At 39.8% G+C, this 20,327-nt stretch overlaps 1 protein-coding gene across 1 annotated transcript in view; it reads left to right on the top strand.

The window, feature by feature from the left end:
• The first annotated feature begins 5,767 nt into the window (after window positions 1-5,767).
• CLVS2 (clavesin 2) overlaps window positions 5,768-20,327 on the top strand; it is an 80,314-nt gene continuing 65,754 nt past the window's right edge. The window contains exons 1-3 of the mRNA XM_004740119.3: window positions 5,768-5,903; window positions 6,384-7,307; window positions 17,631-17,805. Coding sequence (XP_004740176.1) covers window positions 6,919-7,307; window positions 17,631-17,805 — 564 coding nt within the window. The 5' untranslated portion in view covers window positions 5,768-5,903; window positions 6,384-6,918. The remainder of the gene's footprint in view (window positions 5,904-6,383; window positions 7,308-17,630; window positions 17,806-20,327) is intronic.

Raw genomic sequence — 20,327 nt, 5'->3', positions numbered from 1 at the left:
AATAGAGCAGATCCACCAGAAACCCAGATATTGGAGTTAACAAAAAATGTAAAATCACTATGTCTATTATATCTACAGAGATAAAAATTGAGATTGCTAGTTCCAACATAATTGACATACATCTGTGTATCTAAGTAATCTTAGAACTAGAAATACTGAATTAAGAACTAAATAAGAGACAGCTAAGACATAAAATGACAGACTAACAGGAGTTGAAGTAAACTGAAATCAGTTTGGACAGAAAATATCCAAAAGGAAAGACGAGGAGAAAATTGATGGAAAATGCAGAGATATATAAGGATATGCAGAGGAAACAGTAAAGAGATATAATAAATGTATAATTGGAATTCCAAAAGCGGAGGAGAAAGAAAATGGAATAGAAGCAACATATGAGGATATTATGACTTAGATCACTCCAAAAACACATAAAAGCCATCAAGATAGCATCAGGAAGTTCTCTAAATCTCAAGAAGGGTTTTTTAAGTGTATAAAGTAATACAAAAATAAAATAGTAGTAAAAGAGCAAAGTGGTCAAAAGAAACTGCTAAAAATGAAAGACAAGAAGAAAAAATAAAATCAGCTAGAGAAAAATAGAGACTTCTTTCAAAAGAATATTGAGAAGAGTGAGGGCTAACTTTGCAACAAAAATAATACAAGCCAGAAAAAAATGGATTGCAATATTTAAAGTGCTGAAAGAACACAGCTGCAAATTCAGGCTCTCATACCTAGCAAAAATATTTTTCGACAGGGAAAGCAAGAGAAACTGGCTTTCAGGCAAACAAAACAAGTAATTTTTGGCACTCAGATCTGTACTGAGAGACATAGTAAAAGGTATGCTTCAGGTAAAAGAATAACATTTCTTTATGGAAACAGAGGTACAAAAAGGAAGAAAGAACAATAGAAAGGATAAATATATATATATATATATATGTATATCTAGGGCAATGATTCTCAAACAATGAAAATTAGAGTCATGTGAAAAGTTGGCCAGCAACATCATGAAATCCCATACTGGGATTTTTGATTCGGGATGTCAGAGGTGGGAATTTACATTCTTAACAAGTTCCCAGGTGATGCTAATACTGCTGGCCTGAAGCTCACTCTTTGAGAACCACTGAGGAACACTAGTTTATAGAACAGTGACATCTTGTGGGACTTAAAATTTACATTGAATTAAATCTATACTTATATGGACAATTATTTTGTGACAATGGTAACTCTTCTATTCACTTAGAAAAAGATTATCTTTTTGGGGTGCCTGGGTGGCTCAGTGGGTGAAAGCCTCTGCCTTTGGCTCAGGTCATGATCCCAGGGTCCTGGGATTGAGCCCTGCATCCAGCTCTCTGCTCAGCAGGGAGCCTGCTTCCCCCTCCCCCCTGGCATCGCCTGACTCTATGCCTAATTGTGATCTCTCTCTCTCTCTGTCAAATAAATAAATAAATAAGAAAAACATTATCTTTTCATTAAACAGTCTCAATAAATGGTGGTGAGTTATATTCATATAAAAAAAATACTCCATTACTTTCTCATGCCACACACTAAACTCAGTCTCAGAAGAATTGTAGGTTTAAATGAAAGGCAAAAACAAAACTTCTAGAAGGTAATATCAGGTGACCTTAGGTCAGGTGAAATTCTCTTAAATCAGACCCAGAATTAACTATTCATTAAAGAAGAATTGAACTATATTAAAATTTAAAATGATGCTAGTCAAGACATTATTAAGCAATGTCACTTCACACAAAAGTTTATACAAACAGCCAAAAAAATATGAAAACTTGCTCAACCTCATGAGCAATTGTGGAAATTACACCCAAATCACCATGTGATACACCTGTTCAGAATCAGAAGGGATAAGGTTAAAGCGATGGGTAAGAGTGAGATATGAGAGAATGTGGCATGGTGAGAACCCTTATATACTTCTGCAGGAAGGGTAGCACAAACATTAGCACAACAAATAGCACAACCATTTGGAAAATAGTTTGGCATCATTTAGTGAATTGAAGATGCTCAACCCATATGACCCAGCACTTTCATTCCAACATATGTCCATGTGCACCAAGAGATGTAGATCAGAATGTCTATACATCATGACTCATGAGAGCCCTAAATAGAAAAACAACTCAAATCTCCATCAGCAGTGGAACAGATAAGCATATTGTTTATAAAATGGAATTCCATGCGTCATCACTGAATATGGATGAACAAACTACATGCAACTTGAGGAAAAAGACTCTTATTTCACAAACATAATATTGAATGAAAGCAGCCAATCACAAAATTACAATGAATGATTACATTCATTTAAGTTAAAAAAAAAACACACGGGAAAACTAAATTATAGTGCATATTCATATAGCTTGTAAAATTTCAAAGAAAAACAAGGAAGTGGTTATTTTCAAAATGAAGATGGTGTGGCTTCCTTTGTTGGGAGGCAAGGCAAGTGGTTAGGAGGGAAGGAAGGAGGGGCTTTATGGGTACTAACAGTGTTCTATTCCCTAACCAGGGTGGGTATTTGCATAAGTGGTTGCTTTGTGATATGCCATAGAGCTATACATCTTCCTTCGTGCCCCTTTCCATATGTATAATTTATTTAACAATAGATGGGATAAAATATTTTAAAATGCATATTAATTATGACAGTAAACCAAACCATTTTCACCTACCTTGAAAATATCAGAGGTTCTTAATTTAACTAATTTTCCAACAATATTTTAATGAATCCTTTGTTTAGTTAATTTTCTCCTATTCTAGTTCCTACATTACTTTGCATTAATTTGGCAAAGTAAATTAATATTAATTGGGAATCAAGTGCTCTGAAGTCATCTGATAGACACCTTAATTCTTAGAATACTCTGTATATTTATTTTGGTTTCAGAACGATTTTAAATGTTAAAGTGGAGAGAGAATAGTAGTAAAATTATTGGAGTAAGGACTTAGTAGTTTTTACATATAAAGAAAAGATTCCTATATATACACACGTGACCTACTACAACAAACCTACTGCATGAGAGAAGTGATTTACATCATATATTGATAGAATTAAAATGAACCTTATTTAAAGCAAATCTGTCACTGATAAATAACAAAAACACCCTCACTAAATATAGGTCATACCATACCTTGGACCAACAAATTTTATCTAGTTCCTTTCTAAAAATATGGTTTACTGGTTCTCAGAGAACAAAATTAAGTTATTGGTTTTTAAGCCCCTGTAGGTTCTAAGATGTAATCCTACTTGCAAGTGAACAGCTTACCTGGCCAGAGTTTCATGTCTATGGTAGAAGTGGCAAAACCTTTGGGTTAGACATAAACAACTTTATTACCCAGGCACAGAAGCAGTCTAAGCACCAGCATACTTTATGCTTGCTTCCTGAGCCCTGACACCCACAAGCCTAAGAGAAGAGGGTCAAATGTTACTGGTACATATAGTGAGGAACATCACAGGATAGTAGCTTGGAGATCAGGGAACCAAAATAAACCTGCCTGCCCTTTGCTCAGAAGGGAGATACTACCTCTACCTTCCAAAGCTCTAAGCAAACCTTTCATTCAGACGGAGGTACTATCTCTAGCTCCCAAGGCTCCTTCAAGGCTGTGCACTATATATACTGTGCACACAGCCTTGAACAGATAGTCTAAAAAAACCAGATAGTCTAAAAAAAAGACAGTTCATGCCTTCCTCCTAAGACCTTCAGAAACACAAGAGATCCATGGAGAACTCTCAATATTGGTGAAACCTCTTTATAAAACCTCTTAATACAGTTCACACCAGACATATTTTCTTCAAGTTCTAGAATATTGGCCAAAAATAAATTTTTCAAAATTTTTGAACTGTGAACTGAAATATTTTAATAGTTCATATTACATTCAAAATGCTTTTGAAGAGTCACAATTATATGAAGTCCTAGAAAGACCTTATATATATGTGTGTATGAGTGTGTATAATTTTCTGCCTTCCTTATTTAAAGTGTAAATTCCTTGGGAATAATGACCCTGTGTGTGTGTGTGTGTGTGTGTGTGTGTGTTGTAATCCCTTTTTCTGGTTCTTACTGATTTGCACTTATTTATTTAATAAAACACAGAATTCTGGGCGCCTGGGTGGCTCAGTGGGTTAAGCTGCTGCCTTCGGCTCAGGTCATGATCTCAGGGTCCTGGGATCAAGCCCCACATCAGGCTCTCTGCTCAGCAGGGAGCCTGCTTCCTCCTCTCTCTGCCTGCCTCTCTGCCTATTTGTGATCTCTCTCTGTCAAATAAATAAATAAAATCTTAAAAAAAAAAAAACACAGAATTCTGCCATCCCTCTTCTTTATTTTTCTTTTCCTTTTCGTGAACACCATTGGTAAAGAACAACAGCTATGCCTGTAATCTGAGTGTTCCAATGGTCATCAAGGATGACAAGGTTTTCTTTCTTCAAGTCCACCTATTCTATCCATAGAACCCAAGGCAATGCCCACCACACAGGGGAGCTCAGGAAATACTTGCTGCATTGTGTTGACTTGGAATTAGGATCCCATGCTAGTTGGTAAGCCAAAGTTGCTCTTAGTGACATGCTCAGTAATACATGCTGAGCTTTGAAAAGAGAAAACATTCCTTTTCTTCAAACCCTTAGACAGTCGTGTTAAGCTCAGAGAATCCTGTCCGTTTATGATGCTTCTAGTATACAGATGTATAAAACTAAAAGGAATGATGGCATGTGTCTCTGCAAATATTTGCTTTATCATGATGAGAAATGAGTCCAGGGGTGTCTATTTTTTTCTTTCCTCTCGGACTGTTTGTGGGGTGTTGTTTTGTTTTGTTGTTTGTTTGTTTTGTTTTGCCCCGGTGCTCATTTCCATTCTCTTCAACAATAATCCCACAGCCCGACTTCATGGCTGAAATACTCTCCATATAAGTTCCTCCGGAGGTTTAGTCATCCACACAATGCTTTGGAACCACTCTGGTCTTCTTTTCTAAATTAAACATTTCTGTCAACAACAAACGCAGCAAATAAAATATTTCCGTACCCTTTCCGGATCAAAATGATCTCCTCTGGGACCTAGAAAACGTGTGTTCACGTGAATTACCATCCACAACGGTCACTCGCCAGCCGCTCTGGGGTCTCGCGCACACAAAGGGTGAGAGAGGGGTGTGGGGAGGCTGCAAGGCGTCGCAGCCCCGCCTGGCCAGGTGATGCCCGCTCGAGGAGCCTGCGGGAGAGTGCGGACGAGGAGAAGAAGGCTAAAGTTGGGGCTCAGGACAGGTGAATGCCGCGGAAATTGTCGTCCTACCCAGCCGAGCCAGGGCGAGGGGAGCGGGGTGCGTGCGCGAGCTGAGTGAGCGCTTACGTCGCAGCTAGATCTGTGCTGGGATAATTAGAGAGGAGTTGGGCTGAGCCGAGTCCTCTTTTAGCCGCGGCAGCCGGAGCCGCAGCCGCAGCAGCAGCAGCAGCAGCAGGAGCAGCTGCCCGGAGGGGCGCGCCTGACTCCCGCTGCCCGGCGCGCACCGGGAGAGGCCCGCGCCCGGCGGCAGCCGCCCCGCCGCGCCCACCACCCCGCCGCTGGGGCGCACAAAGGCGGCGGCCGCCCGCGTGGCCTTCTCCATCCAGGCATTCGAACCCCGCTCCCTCCCTTCTGCTCTCCTGGGGACGCGAATGGCAGGGCCAGGCGAGGACCTGGGACGCCGGTGGCCCTAGCTCTGCACCCCCACCCTCCTGCTGGGAGAGGCAGCGGGCTGCTGGCGGACGATGTGGTCACGGCTGCTCCCCAGTGCGTCTTGGGCCCGGGTCCCAGCTGCCGCCCCTCTTCTCTGCTCGCTCCATCCCACGGAGAGGAGTTGATGCTGCTGTCGCCGCCGCCGCCGCCGAAGCCGGGGCTGATGGATGCCAGGGAGTGCCGCATTGCTTAGCGTCCCCGCCTCCGGGTTTGCTGGTAGGAGCCCGCTGCTCTTCTCTCTTGCTTTGGGGTTTTATAGAAAAGGTAGAGACATTTAAATTTTATTCTTCACTCCTCTTCTCTACCTTCTCCCCTGCCCCCAACCTCGCATTTGAAATGTATATTGTGGGAGAGAACCCCCTCCTCCCTGCGCACTCCCCACCCCGGGATAATTCCGTTGAAATAAAGGGCTAGAGGAAGGCAGAAGTTGCGGGTGGGGCTGGGGAGGGGGAAGCCCACGCTGGTGCCAACGCCACCGAAAACCCTTCTGGTGCCTTCTGAGATCACGGTGTGTCTAGGAGGGGAGGAGGGAAGGTGCGCTATCTGCAGAGTCTCCACCTAATTGGATCATAATCATTTTAAACAAAATCCTACAAATGTTTTTTTAAAAAATAACATCTTTGAATAAGCAGAAGGAAAAATAAGCTCCTTTCCCTACCCCCCCTTCCCCTTTCTCTCTTTTTCTTCCTGGCAAAGACGCTCTCTCCCCGCCCTGGAGCTCAGCGCTGAAGAGCCACCTTATTATTAATCAGAATTCCCATCGTTATCCCTGGCAGGCGCATCCTTCAGTAGGGCCCGCAGAAGCATCACAGAGCTGGGGCTGAGATGTGCGTGGGGGTTGTTTTTGTTACATCTTGGAAGAGAAGAGGAGAGGACCAAGATCAGTGCCAAGCGAGCTGGGTGGGCTTGGGGGCGTTGTGTTAGGATTGAGGAGAGACAAGGAGTGTTGGGCCCGCCAGAGGTCCACATCTCTTTAAAGGAAAGGGAAGAGGGAACCAAAGTGAGGCATTGTTTTTTAGGGGTGGGAAAAGTTTATATCCCCCAGAAAAAAAGCTGCAGGAGAGCAGGAGCAACAGGGTACTAGTCTGGACACCAAGACAAATAATTTCCTGTACAGAAGAGGAAGCAGGCAGCAGTGAGGTCCAGAGGCCAGAGCCCGGTGGTGGCCAAGGCCAGGTTTGTTGTGGGACAGTCAGCAAGAGGAACGGAAGGTTCAGGAATAAGCAGAACAATGACTCATTTACAAGCTGGTCTCTCTCCGGAGACCCTGGAGAAAGCTCGCTTGGAGCTCAACGAGAACCCAGACACACTGCACCAGGACATCCAGGAGGTGAGGGATATGGTCATCACCAGGCCGGACATTGGCTTTCTGCGCACAGATGATGCCTTCATCTTACGCTTCTTGCGGGCCAGGAAGTTTCATCACTTTGAGGCCTTCCGCCTCCTGGCCCAGTACTTTGAATACCGGCAGCAGAACCTGGACATGTTCAAAAGCTTCAAGGCCACTGACCCGGGCATCAAGCAGGCACTGAAGGATGGCTTCCCTGGGGGCCTGGCCAATCTGGACCACTATGGCAGGAAGATTCTAGTCCTTTTTGCAGCCAACTGGGATCAGAGCAGGTAAATCTTAAATTCAAACTTGTACTAGGGATTCTTTTACTCTCCCATTTTCCAGAATTTACCCTGAGTAGTGTCATGGTTTTATAGCTTTGCTGTGTTTGTTTATTTGGCTGGGGGAAAAGAGAAACTGGAACAACAAAATGAGGTTTGGGTGGGCATCCTAGGGGTGGGAGAAAGGCTTTTCTTCCTACCTTTGAAACTCTTACTTCATGAGCACCTAGTTTCTACTGCAGCTTTAAGTGCTTCCTGAGCCCTATTTTTGTGCTGCAGTGTAAATCATTCAACTTCTAAATAAAGCTGCTAAATTTTCACCTCTTGAGTAAGTTTGCTGTTCTGTGGAGAAATGGGGATGAGAAGGGAGGCAACTTTTCCTCCTTCCCCCAATGAAATTCATAAACTAGGTTCATTATCCTCATCACCATTACCATTGTCATCATGGTCACCATCATCATCATCTGTCTCCTTAGCACTGAGGTTTTATTTTTAAAGAATAGCCTGACATTCAGCCGCGATCAAGTACTTCTGTTGCTTGGGAACTTTTCTGCTTGGTGATGTGTAGATGGAGGAATAATATGATGTATGTCACTTCAGTGAAAAGGAAGAGTTGTACCCTCTGTCGCGAGCATGCCTACTGACACCGAAAATAAAGGCTGACTGGTACGCTCGTTCTACACCTGTCACTAATCTAAAGAATGTGTTTCCTGTCTGATGTGATTTTTCATCTTTTGTAAGGAAGTGGAAAATGTTCAGACATGTCAGTTAGTAGACTTTTTGAGTTCTATTGCCTTATAACGGAGCAGAAATTATATTCTTATTTCATCTACATTGTAACAGAAAAATGCAGAGAGGGACTATTCTACTTTCTCAATCAAAATTATTTTCTTGAACTGAAACACACAAAAAAATTATGAAAGGGTCTTGTGTAAGGTAGTTTCAATTAAGTTCAAAGCTAAATATATTCCATGGGATTTGAAAATGTTACCAGAACTATGAATCATGAAGAGCTGGTTGTTATAACATTGGTGTATTTTTAGTTCTGTGAATGGTGACTTTTGATGCATCTGGTTAGTTGAAAACATCTCTGGAACAATTGTAAAAGACTTTTACCGTTACTGAGAAGGCTTATTGATCTTATGGCTTTCTGTTGGAATCTTAGAATGTAAGTATTTTTAACAACTTTTTATTCTTTAGTTACCTGTTCCTTGTAATTCTAAGTTGAGAACTACTCTGATTTCTTTTAGGTAGATATAAAGACACATTACTATCTAAGGAATCATAAAGCTAAGAAACTTCTGGAGTTAGCTGTTGAGGGAGAATGAAGTCTATTTTTTATTTTGGTTACTTATAAAGATCTCATTCTATTTTTTATCAGGTGACAAAGTTTAAAGACACATGGAATGCCATCTTTTGACCACAATTTCTCTTTAAGAAGTTCTTCCCCACACCTGAGATGTTGATTGTAGAGTTATGCAAACCAATTATTGTGTATATCAAAATTGAAAAAAACAAAACTATTCAAGAAGGAACGTAATGCATATGTCAGTTAGACTGGCATTTTGTTTATTGAACTACAGGGAGTAGTTCAATGGGAGCTGTGGAAATTTTATATTTAAATATATCTCAGAGTCTGTCAAAAATACCATTAGAGAGGCAGATTGCATTCAGAGAGACATACATATAGAACAAAACTTTTTTCACTTATTTTTGTAAGTGAACTAATATTCATACTGATTTATAAGCCTAATTAAGATGAAAGCCACTTATAGTTTTCATGTGTATGGGAAGCTGATTACTCCAGAGCTACTAAAGAAACTGTTTTAGTTGTCTGACTTATTCTTTCATATAAAAGATAGGTTACTAGTAATGAAAATCTATCTCCTTGAGAATCTACAATGGGAGATAATTTATTAATTAGTATGTAAATATTTTTATTAAACCTACACAAAAATCCTTAATGTTAGAATTTCATATATGTGAAGTTAAAATGAGAAGCTATGTTCTGTAAAAATACTCTATCGGGACCTATAGACTAAAAATTGTGAATTCTACTTCTGTGGTTGGAAATACTGTTTATACCTGTTGTATAATCAAAAAGTTATCCTATGTCAAGATCAGAAGGCATATGAGTTATTTAGAGCTTGTCTAAAATTCCTCCTGTGTTCTTAGAAAAAAAAAAAAAATCATTCTCTCCTTCTTCCTACCTGCCCCTCATCTCAGATCTGCATATATCCAGTAACAAGGACTAGTAGATAAACAGCTCTATCCTCTTGATCTCTGTATATCAAGTATATATCTGTGTATATACTGTCATATATCTGTATGTATAACTTCCCTCATTGGGATATGTGCATAAGAACAGCTCTGAAGCCTCAGGATGGTCTCTGGCAGTTCCTTCCTGGCAGCATCAGGGGTCATCAGCCCCTTTCCTATCTTGGGACTGAATCCCTTTCCTTTCCACACTCCACAGCTTCAATTCTTATCTGATTTGATTTAAAAAAAAAGAATTTACTAACATATAATGCATTATTTGTTTCAGGGGTACAGGTCTGTGATTCATCAGTCTTACACAATTCACAGTGCTCACCATAGCACATACACTCCCCAATGTCTAACAACCAGCCATCGTATCCGCCCCCCCATCATCCCTCCTCTCCATCAACCCTCAGTTTGTTTCCTGAGATTAAGAGTCTCTTATGGTTTATCTCCCTCTCTGGTTTCATACTGTTTCATTTTTCTCTCCCTATTCCTATGATCCTCTGTCTTGTTTCTCAAATTCCTTATATCCGTGAGATCATATGATAATTGTCTTTCTCTGACTGACTTATTTCATTTAGCATAATACCCTCCGGGTATCTGACTTGACTTTTAATGGAGTCTGTGCCACCTTCCTCCATGTTTACCATACTGCTGTTCTGTTAGGTGGATCTGCCACATGCCAGATCTCCTGGTCCCCACGCCTCTCCTGTTCTGTGCGTTGGGTCCTATGGTCCTCCTACCAGACCAAACAACCTGGGTCTCAGACTGCATATCTGATCAAAATTCTGGCCACATTCCTTGAGTTGTTCAGTGAATTGCCTGGCTTTCAACAATTTTCTTTTTCTTCTTCCTCCTCCTCCTCTTCTTCTTCTTCTTTTTTAAAGTAGCATTGTTTTAAGAAAGTGAAATAGGATTCTTTTAAAAAGACAATTGGTGGGAATGTCCAGGATTACACAGGGAAATTCCAGAAATTAGGTAGAAGAAAATGTCCCCTTTATTTCAAAACCGCTTATTTCCAACTTCCCAAAGGGAAAAGCAAGATTTTTTTAAATCAAATTTTGAAAATTTCTGTAAAGGCCTCAGAAATAACTAATCTGTATAACAAACAAACAAACAAAAAAACCCCATCTTATGTTATTGTATTTATAATAGCATGTGAACTAGAGTTAATGTTAGTTGGTATTTTTTGAGTTGGTATGAGTTATGTATTGAAAAAAAGAGTCTAAGTAGGAAGTTTTCTGATGTATACTTTCTCTTACGTGAAATTTGTAGGGCATTTTTCTGTGCTTTTCAGGAGACTAGCAACAGTAAATGTGTGTGAGATGGTGACTATAAATAAAATAGTGTCTCTTTATACTGCAGTGTGGTGCAGGTCAGTTTCAGGTTGCTACAAAGAACTGGATCATTTCCAAAGCTTTTATAGGAGACATGGAATCTTCAAGAAGACTAAGGTAAAATAATACTATTTAGAGTGTACCTGCCTTCTAACAACATATATAAAAAGTAATTGAAATACTGAAATGTCAGAATGACTTTCAATGTGGTCTGTAGTTTTTCTAACAAGGATAGAACAGGGTCATATGATTTATTACTTTTGTTGAACAGACGATACCTTGGTAAAGAGTCATACAATTTTATGTCATTTCTTTCAGATTGTGTAACATAATTTCTGAAAACAAGAATAAATTCCAAAAAATTAAAAACAATTGAATTTTACACTACATAACTAAGACTCAGTAGTCTTCCATGCTTATATACTGTTTCCTTCCTGAATGATTGTACCCTGCTCAGGACTCAGCAGATACCTTCAAACTGTCCACCTGATTTCAGCAGTAAAGTGTGAGGATAGTGTAACGTGAAGCTGGGAGAGCTTATACTATCTTAAGAAAAGGAAGCTTGGAGTTAAAGTAGATCCTGGTTTAGACACTGGAGCATGGAATGAGGTATCTGAGAAGTTGAAATTCACTGGAATATACTTCTTGTGAGTATTCATGTAAATTGGGCTCCTGAAACAAAATGATGGCATGCATTCTGATAGTTGGCCTGTAGGTGGTAGGTAATATTTTACTTCATTAGAGTTATAAAGTAGTTCTCTATTGTTTTGTACATCAAACAAGCATTTATTTAGAATATGATTAATAGCCATTAGAAAACAATTAAATATAGCTAAACCAAAATGATTTCTAATATAGTGGCAATTCCAAAGCACTGACCATCTTGCACTGTCTGGCTTATCATGATGGACATTGGTGATCACTTATAGTATTGAAGCTCTGGAAGGAGTAAAGACCGGAGGGTCAAACATCATGCCACGATTCTCTAATTTATCAGAATTTGCCTGAAAAACATATTATTTTGGTTTATTTATTCCTATTGTGTGGCTTTTTCATGAAAAAGAAAATATTGATATTTGCAAGTTCTGATTGACTTGTGAATATGTAAAATATTGTGGTCAGGGGTGCCTGGGTGTCTCAGTGGGTTAGGCATCTGCCTTCAGCTCAAGTCCTGATTCCAGGGTCCTGGGATTGAGCCCCGCATGGGGCTCCTTGCTCAGTGGGGAGCCTGCTTCTCCCCCTCCCTGCTGCTCTGCCTGCTTGCTCTTTCTCTCTGCCAAATAAATAAATAAAATCTTAAAAAAAATAATGTGGTCAGTCTCCAAATTCAAAGAAGGTTATGTTGATAACTGATTAACATTTTAAAACAGCCATAGACTATACAAATTTGTTTTAATCCTAGCCACAAAGTTGCATTCTTCTCTGGAAGTAGACTAAAATAATTAAAACTAAATAAAGTAAAAATTACTAGGAATAGTCAAGGGCAGTTAACTAGGCAATTAGGGAGAAACACTCCTACTCAGTAATCTTAAAATAAACAAACAAAAGAGTATAGGCTTAATTTTGAGGCCTGATTTTTGAAGATTTCTTGTCTCAGTTTATTAAAGTTTGTATTTGTTTATATTTATTTTTAATATGTTTCAACGTTTCTTTTTACAGTGTTACATATTGTGTCAAGTTCAGGAATCCTTACCCTTCAAATCCTGGAGGCTTCTTGTGCTGTGTTTTGGGTGGATTTTGAGATTTGGTCAAAACTGGAATTGGCAAGTGTGGCTTCCCTGGGACTTCTGTCCCGGCAGAGCTTCCATTCTGCTTCCTTATAAGGAGGATCTTTTAACAAATATTCTGGAAACTACAGCTTATTCCAGACTATGCCCTTGGTTCATACCATGGAAAAGGAATAACAACAAAAAATTTGTCCTGAGAAATGTTAGTGTAATATTGGAACAAATCTCTGGAAAAAAAAAATAGGACGGTCTCTAGAAACTGGGGCAATTATACAGTAATTAGTGAAATAATGATGAAATAACAGCAAAGACCAAGAGTGCCAACCTTAAAGTAGGATGTTGATGGGGTCTGGCTTGAACCGGGCTATTTTCATATTTTAGACATGCAACTTTAGAAAAAGTGAAGAGAAGCAAATGATTTGAGGTTACTACACTGCACTGAAAGGATGCCTCAAAATAAATGTTCAAAGATATTTTAAAAACAGAAGCCAATGGTTAGTAAATTAATGGTATTCTTAGTGAATGAATAAAATTCATCCATTCTGGGGAAGATTGAGCTCTTTTACATCACTGAGAGCAGGTGCATATACTTTACTAACATATAGAACAACACTCCTGACTGGGGGGAGGGGGGAACGTTTCTGTCAGATCTTTATAACAACAAGTAACAAACTGAGCAAACAGTACTCAGTTCAAATAATTTGAAAAAAAAGTATGCATTTGTTACATACATAGAAATTAGAGGTGCCAGGGGCAACTAGAGGGCACATTCTTTGTACCAGTGGAGGGCATTTGACCCCCCAAGGAAGAAAAAAACACAAGGCCCTAAATAACTGTAAGTGCTTAATGAGGGTACTGTTTGGCTGTGCTGAAGTTCAGAACCAAGGGGCACCTGTGGGTTCCTTAGTGCTGTGCAGAGAGAACATCGCCTTTTCATTAACTGAATTTAAACTTCTATTGTTTCATTTTAATTCATTAATTAATTACTTCATTTATTCATTTGTTTAACACATTTTTATAGCATGTGTGATGTGCCAGGCACTTTTCTAAGCCCTTCACAAACATTAATCTATTAAATCTTTTTTTTAAAGATCTTATTTATTTATTTGACAGAGAGAAAGAGATCACAAGTAGGCAGAGAGGCAGGCAGAGAGAGAGGAGGAAGCAGGATCCCTGAGGATCAGAGAGCCCGATATGCAGGACTCGATCCCAGGACCCTGAGACCATGACCTGAGCGGAAGGCAGAGGCTTTAACCCACTGTGCCACCCAGGCGCCCTTAATCTATTAAATCTTGATCACAATCCTACAAGGCAGGTTCTACTGACATCCACAGTTTGGTGCTGAGGAAGCTGAGGCCGTGGGCAGTTGAATGTCCTACCCATGCCCGTACAAGTAGTAAGTGAATTGGTCAAACTTTTTCTGTGCGTATAGACAATTACCCACAAGAATTGAGGAAAAAAAATAAAACAAATCTAGGGGAAAGAATTCCATCTATCCTTTAGAAAATCTTGACTGAACATCAGGATAGACAATTAGAAAGTTCAGTGGCTGGAATAAATCTCCAAAGACAAAGACTGCCCTTAGCCGACCTTTGTTTTGAGTGTTCTGCCCTAAAATGAGTTGCCAGTCTGATGTTTGCATTTTTTTCCAGCCCAGTTCTACTTTGTTTTGTTTTATTTTATTCTGGTGGCGGTAGGTGCACATTGTTTTACCTTTTTTTCCCCCAAAGAAAGACATTATTCCTGTAGATATTTCATTTTCAGTGATTCACTTGTTCTCACTCACCTATAGTCCACAGCAGTAAGACTAAATCAAGGCTCAGACAGTTAATCTTCTGTGCTCAGTGATACAAGCCAGACAGATGAATATTTCAGAGTTCTTGTTTTCTTTAGGGTTTGTAGACCTTTCCTCCTGCCATCCATACTCATAGGGATGTGTTCTTGCCTTTCCTTCCCCAAAGCCTGCTGCTATGGCCGGGCTGGAGCAGATCATGGAACTCAGCATGGGGCCACGCTGGAATTGACTTCAGGTCTGTCTTCTGACACACATGGAGACCTGAAAAAGCAGAGCAGCTCATGAGACTGCAGCACGGGGAGGGCAGAGAACTGAGGTGTCAGAGGACCTGGCTCTTCTCATCCAGGCTCCCTGCTTTACTGCCAGGGTGATCCTGGGCGAACCATTTGAATTCTCTGACACCCTGTGTCCTCATCTCCAAAATAACAGGAACAAAACGAGCATAGAGACTTTGTGCTTGTTTTGAGATTAAGGTAATGCATTGAAATTGCCTTGGAAATCTTAAACGATTACACAGATAGAGGTATTATTATTATTACCACTCCGTAATATAAAACACCTAAATAGGTCCATCAGTTTTAGCACTAATGATACCCTGAGGCATTAATAAAGGCAATTCTTTCCCTTTGTCTTTCCCCTCAGCACCTTTCTAATAGGAAGTGCTTCAGATGTGAGAAACGTGGCTTAATGAAAACCGAGGGGCGGGGGCAGCCTTAATGAAGAATTTAATAACGGCTGATTGATTTAGTGACAAAGGGAAATTGCTCGCTGTTGGGCTGTCCAATGTGATGCCCAGATGCCAGTTTTTCCTTGTCAGGCTGAAAGAAAAGGGTGGGGAATTGGACGGATATGACCTGTTTGTGATTCAGGTTGCGCTTTGCACGGATTGCAAATTGCAGATGACGCCATGCTGTAAACCCCAGGACAGCCCAGGCCCATTGGCACCCCTGATCCTAGCATGGCCAGATGCAAGAGAACAAGCTTCCCCGCTCTTGAATGTATCGGTAGCAAAGAGGAGGTACAGGTGTCCTTCTTGTCTTCTCCATACAGTTTTTATGCATTATTGCAGCTCTGCTGTCTTTCGGTCTCTATAGTCTGGCGTCCCAGTTGTAAAATCCCTTACTGGTGTTTTTATTTCTTCTTACTACATGCCATGCATCATCCTCTCCAAGTTGATTTCAAATGCAGGCTTTAGTTAATGCTGTTTTGGGAAGCACAATCAAGACTCGAGAGCTGCATTAATGTGCTAGTTTGTTATTTATGGCTTTCTTCCAGCATACAAGGGAAGAATAGCAATGGTAGAGCTCCTACCGTTGCAAGACAAGCCTCCAACACGAACACACTTATTGTAGTGGCCTCAGATTTGTAGATTCAAACAGTGAAAAATAACTTCAAAGAGAAGAATGAAGGCAGGATTCCTGAAGATATAAAATTCATAAAATCCTCCATCTCTTGGGAAGATGTTTGACAGACCTTGGCAAGATCTCATGTAACAATGTTCTGCCTATAAAGAGCCTGCTGGGCTGTTAATGGTGGTAATATGACATGTTTGACAACAGAGGACTGGAGTGTCAAGAGTTGTTTTGACCTGCCCTTTGAATGTGGTTAGCTAAGAGGTTTTAATGTGTCTTCTCTTCAATTTGGAGATCAAAATGATTTATATAAAGACCATTTGATTCTCCTTTTGAAGAAAGATAATTAAATTTTAAAACTCGGTGGAATTTGCTCTTGAAAACTTTGCAAACCTGCTTGTCTTCATTGCTGATCATGGGATTTGCCTTATATTCCCCTGGGAATAATGATGCATCTGTAAATTTTTCTCTCGATTTGGCCTCGGTTTTGGAAAACCATACTTAAACTGTGTTATCTAAAACAAATTGCCTCTTGATGTCTGCTGTTGTTGGTACTAGGGTTTATTCTCACCATGGCATCACTGTCTTCCTGGTGAGCCCATCACTTCCACTCCATGCTATCGATTTCTACCCCTAATCCACCAACCCTCCCCATCACCTGTTCCCTGAGGTCAGCATTTCTTTCTCTAACTTTCCTAGATGTCTCCGTCTGATTATCTGAGGGGAGAAAACTTGAAATGTTAACATTTTCATAAATTTGGTGATTCCTCTTGGAATGCTGGGATTCCCTTCTTGAACCACTACTTCATTTTCTTCTCAGCTCTGACTACATAACCTCCTTCACTTACTTGAACTTAGGATCTGTGTGTTGTTGACTCTGGAATTTTCCCCCTTGAGCTTTCTTCTCAGTTTAGGATCTACTTTTTGAGATGTTTACTTGATATATATTTCTGGGTGTACTACATAATTCTCACCGACACTACAGTGGGCTTTATTCCAAATTCTACTTTTCCAGCCATCCTCCAACTGTATCCTCTTCTTGCATTATTGACTTCGATGAAAGATTTTACCATTGACCCAGGCTCTGAATCTAGAAAATCTTTGTGTCATCTTTTACTCTTCCTTCGATCTAGGTCTCTGTGCCCAGTTATCAGATTTTAACAAATTTACCCCCAAACGACTTCTCAGCTCTTCCTTCTGCTGCCTTGCTCTACAGTTAGTGTCTTTGCGCTCTAGGCTACTTCATTCTACAGGAACTTAGAGAGCATTCATTGGGTTCCTACAAGGTGCCAGGCACTGTACTAAGGTGGAAGGCTGAAAAAGATAAAGACTTTATCCCATATCCTTCTTTCTTTTATTGCATCTTTGTGATATAAACTCCATATGAGAAATTAAAATCTGCTGACATTTTTAACCATAGCCGTTTAACCCAGTGTTCTTGTTTATTGGTGAAACTCCTTCAAATCCCATTCTCAAAATTTCCGGATGTGAAGGTGTGAAATATCAGTATTACTGAGGGCATTCTTGCTGCTTCAAAAAGTTCCATCCCTACTTTTCAGGGTAGTTGAGGTGAGATTTTAGAAAATAATAGGAAGGACTAGAGGTAAAGGAAATCATTGTAAAATATGAAACAAAGTACTTTCAAAAGCATTTTAGTTTGTTTTGGTAGAATACATGTTAAATTATAATATGTCCCCGGAGTGCAGCAAATAAATTTCCTCTTGGAAGAAGATTTCTAAACAAAATGATTTTCAGACTCCTGAGGTATTTTAAAGGGAATTTTCAGTGTGCGGAACACTTTGTACAGTGTTGACCAAAGTTGTTGTTAGATTAATGCCGTCCATTTCTGTTGCTGATAGGTACACACTGGTGGATATTTTGCGTGCCATCTTACTTTCTTTAGAAGCCATGATTGAAGATCCTGAGCTTCAAGTGAATGGATTTGTTTTGATCATAGACTGGAGTAACTTCACCTTCAAGCAAGCCTCCAAACTTACACCAAGCATGCTGCGATTGGCTATTGAAGGCCTTCAGGTAAAGATTTACAAATTACCCGGTTTCTCAGTCTTTCCTGGTTGCCTTCTCTTATCTGATGTATTAAAATGACAAAATGTCTTACTGAAAGCATAATAAAAACATTTTTTAAAATAGTTCTTAAGCACCAGCACTAAAACACTAATTGAGGAAAGGTTTATGGAAGAAAGTTGAAAGATGTGGACCTTTTAATAGATGGGGTTTGTACTCCTGGGTACAAACCTCACTATATCTAAGTATGAATGTGGGTGAAGACCTGAGATTTTTATCTTGATAATCAGAACAAAGAGCACGTTTTGGATTTTAATTATTAGCTATTTAGACTTTTTTGTTTTGTTTCTCTTTCTTTTTCTGTGCATATTAATTATTAGCTCAATATTTGCTTTACTATTCCATTTAACCTCCTGAAGTAGGGATATGATCATTAATATCTTCGTGTTGCCCAAAAAACTGTTAGAAAGGCAGTCAATCAATATGTATTTTGATATTTAATATTTGGAATCACTGTTCTGAGTTACTTCCCTAGACTTAATTTGGGTTTTTGTTTCTGTTTTGGTGGAAGGGCGCTTCTTCCAGTGAATGACACCTGTTTAGGAACTGTAAAATGGAAAATCAATTATTAATTAGTGACATGTCATAAACCTACTATTGACTATTTCTTTTTAAGTTTTTGGATGTCCTTCTGCTTTCTGTAGTTTGCTTTATGGTACTTTGCATACAATAGTTGTGGAGTAAATTTTAAATTCTTTTAAAAATTTGCAAGTTAACTCCTGAGCGATATTAGTTGCTATTTATTTTCTGTATATTCAACATGCATTTTAGAAGTTTGCAAGTCAACAGTGAATTTTTGTAACTTTCACTACTGAAAATATCACTTGTTTTAAAATGACTAATTATACCTTTGTCATTCATTAGACCAGAATCCTAGACTTTATTTTTTTTTATATTGAATAGCCAAAATTATGCAGATCTCTGTTCCATAGTAATTTCTGACTGTGTCTGTAAGCCCCTAAATTGATGGCTGAAGACTCACTAAAAATGGCCCACTTCTTCAGGCAGTAGGACATCTTAACCAAATTGAATTCACAGTTTGGATTTTACCTCTGAAGTGAATAAGGCACCCTGGTCCTTTTTCTCTGCATAGCTTTTTCCTGATGCAGGTTTCCTGACTTGCTCTGGGTGAGTCAGCCTTCCTCCTGTCTTATCTTAAACAGTATCTTTTTAAAAACTCAAAACTCCATAGAGCTAGTTAATATGGGCTGAGAGAGAACACAGGATAAGCATGTTTGGAAATGCATATATCATGTAGAATCAGTCCTAACTCTGCTCTGTTGTCAGCAGTGTGTAAAGTGAAGAAAAAAAAAATTGCTACCACAACCACGTTACTTAGGACAGAATGGTAATCCAGCCTTTTACAATTGTGTGTGTGTGTGTGTGTATGTGTGTGTGTGTGTGTGTTTAATTTAACCTGCCAACTTTTTTCATGAGGGTTGGGCTAGCTTTCAGCTACAAAAGAACTGGAGAACTCATGTTATTTGTAAGAAATTGAAAAACAAACAAACAACAAAACCTATGTCAAGAATAGACTCAGGAGACGCCTGGATGGCTCAGTTGGTTAAGCGGTTGCCTTCTGCTCAGGTCATGATCTTAGTGTCCTGGGATCGAGTCCCGCATCGGGCTCCTTGCTCTGCAGGGAGCCTGCTTCTGCCTCTGCCACTCTGTCTGCCTGTGCACTCTCTCTCTCTCTGACAAATAAATAAATAAAATCTTAAAAAAAAAAAAAAAAGAATAGACTCAGTATCAGGTGGGGGGTTGGGAGAGCCTGGTGGTGGCTATTATGGAGGGTACATATTGCATGGAGCACTGGGTGTGGTGCATAAACAATGAATTCTGGAACCCTGAAAAGAAATTAAAAAAAAAAAAAAAAAAGAATAGACTCAGTATCTTTCTCTTTGCCAACTTACATGCTTTAAGGAGTCATGTAATAGTAACGTTATAAGTCAGTCCAGGAGGTAGAACTGACAAGTGGGATGTGTTTGGGAGCTTCCCCATTAGCTATGGCCACAATCCGAATTTCTTTAAGTGCGATAGGAGCTACAGTCAATTTAAATCTCTGTGTTTGTGTTGGGGAGAGAAAGGATCCCCTCCTCAGGCAGCGACCTGTGCTGGCTGCCTTGTTTCTATTCCTTATGAATGTTTCAGTCCCCTTTCCTTTCTCCCAGGACCCAGATTGAGGAAACAGGGCTAATTTCCCCTGATTGCCAATTGGGAAGTCACCTAAAAGAAAGAAACTCTTTATGGGGAATAAATTGGACACGTTACTAACCTTTAACTCATTAAAAAAAAAAAGATTTTATTTATTTGAGAGAGAAAGAGACAAGAGACAGAGCATGAGCGGGGAGGAGGATGGGAGAGGATGGTTGCGGAATGGGGAGGAGAAAGAGCGAAAGGCAGAGTCAGACTGCCTGCGGAGCAGGGAGCCCTACACAGGGGTCAATCCCTTGGGATCATGACCTGAGCTG

The sequence above is a fragment of the Mustela putorius genome, unplaced genomic scaffold (genome assembly GCF_011764305.1).
Source record: "Mustela putorius furo isolate JIRA1106 unplaced genomic scaffold, ASM1176430v1.1 tig00003863_pilon_pilon_pilon, whole genome shotgun sequence".
Classification (NCBI taxonomy): domain Eukaryota; kingdom Metazoa; phylum Chordata; class Mammalia; order Carnivora; family Mustelidae; genus Mustela; species Mustela putorius.
The sequence above is the reverse complement of the archived record's forward strand: the minus strand, read 5'-3'. Positions and strand labels throughout refer to the sequence as shown.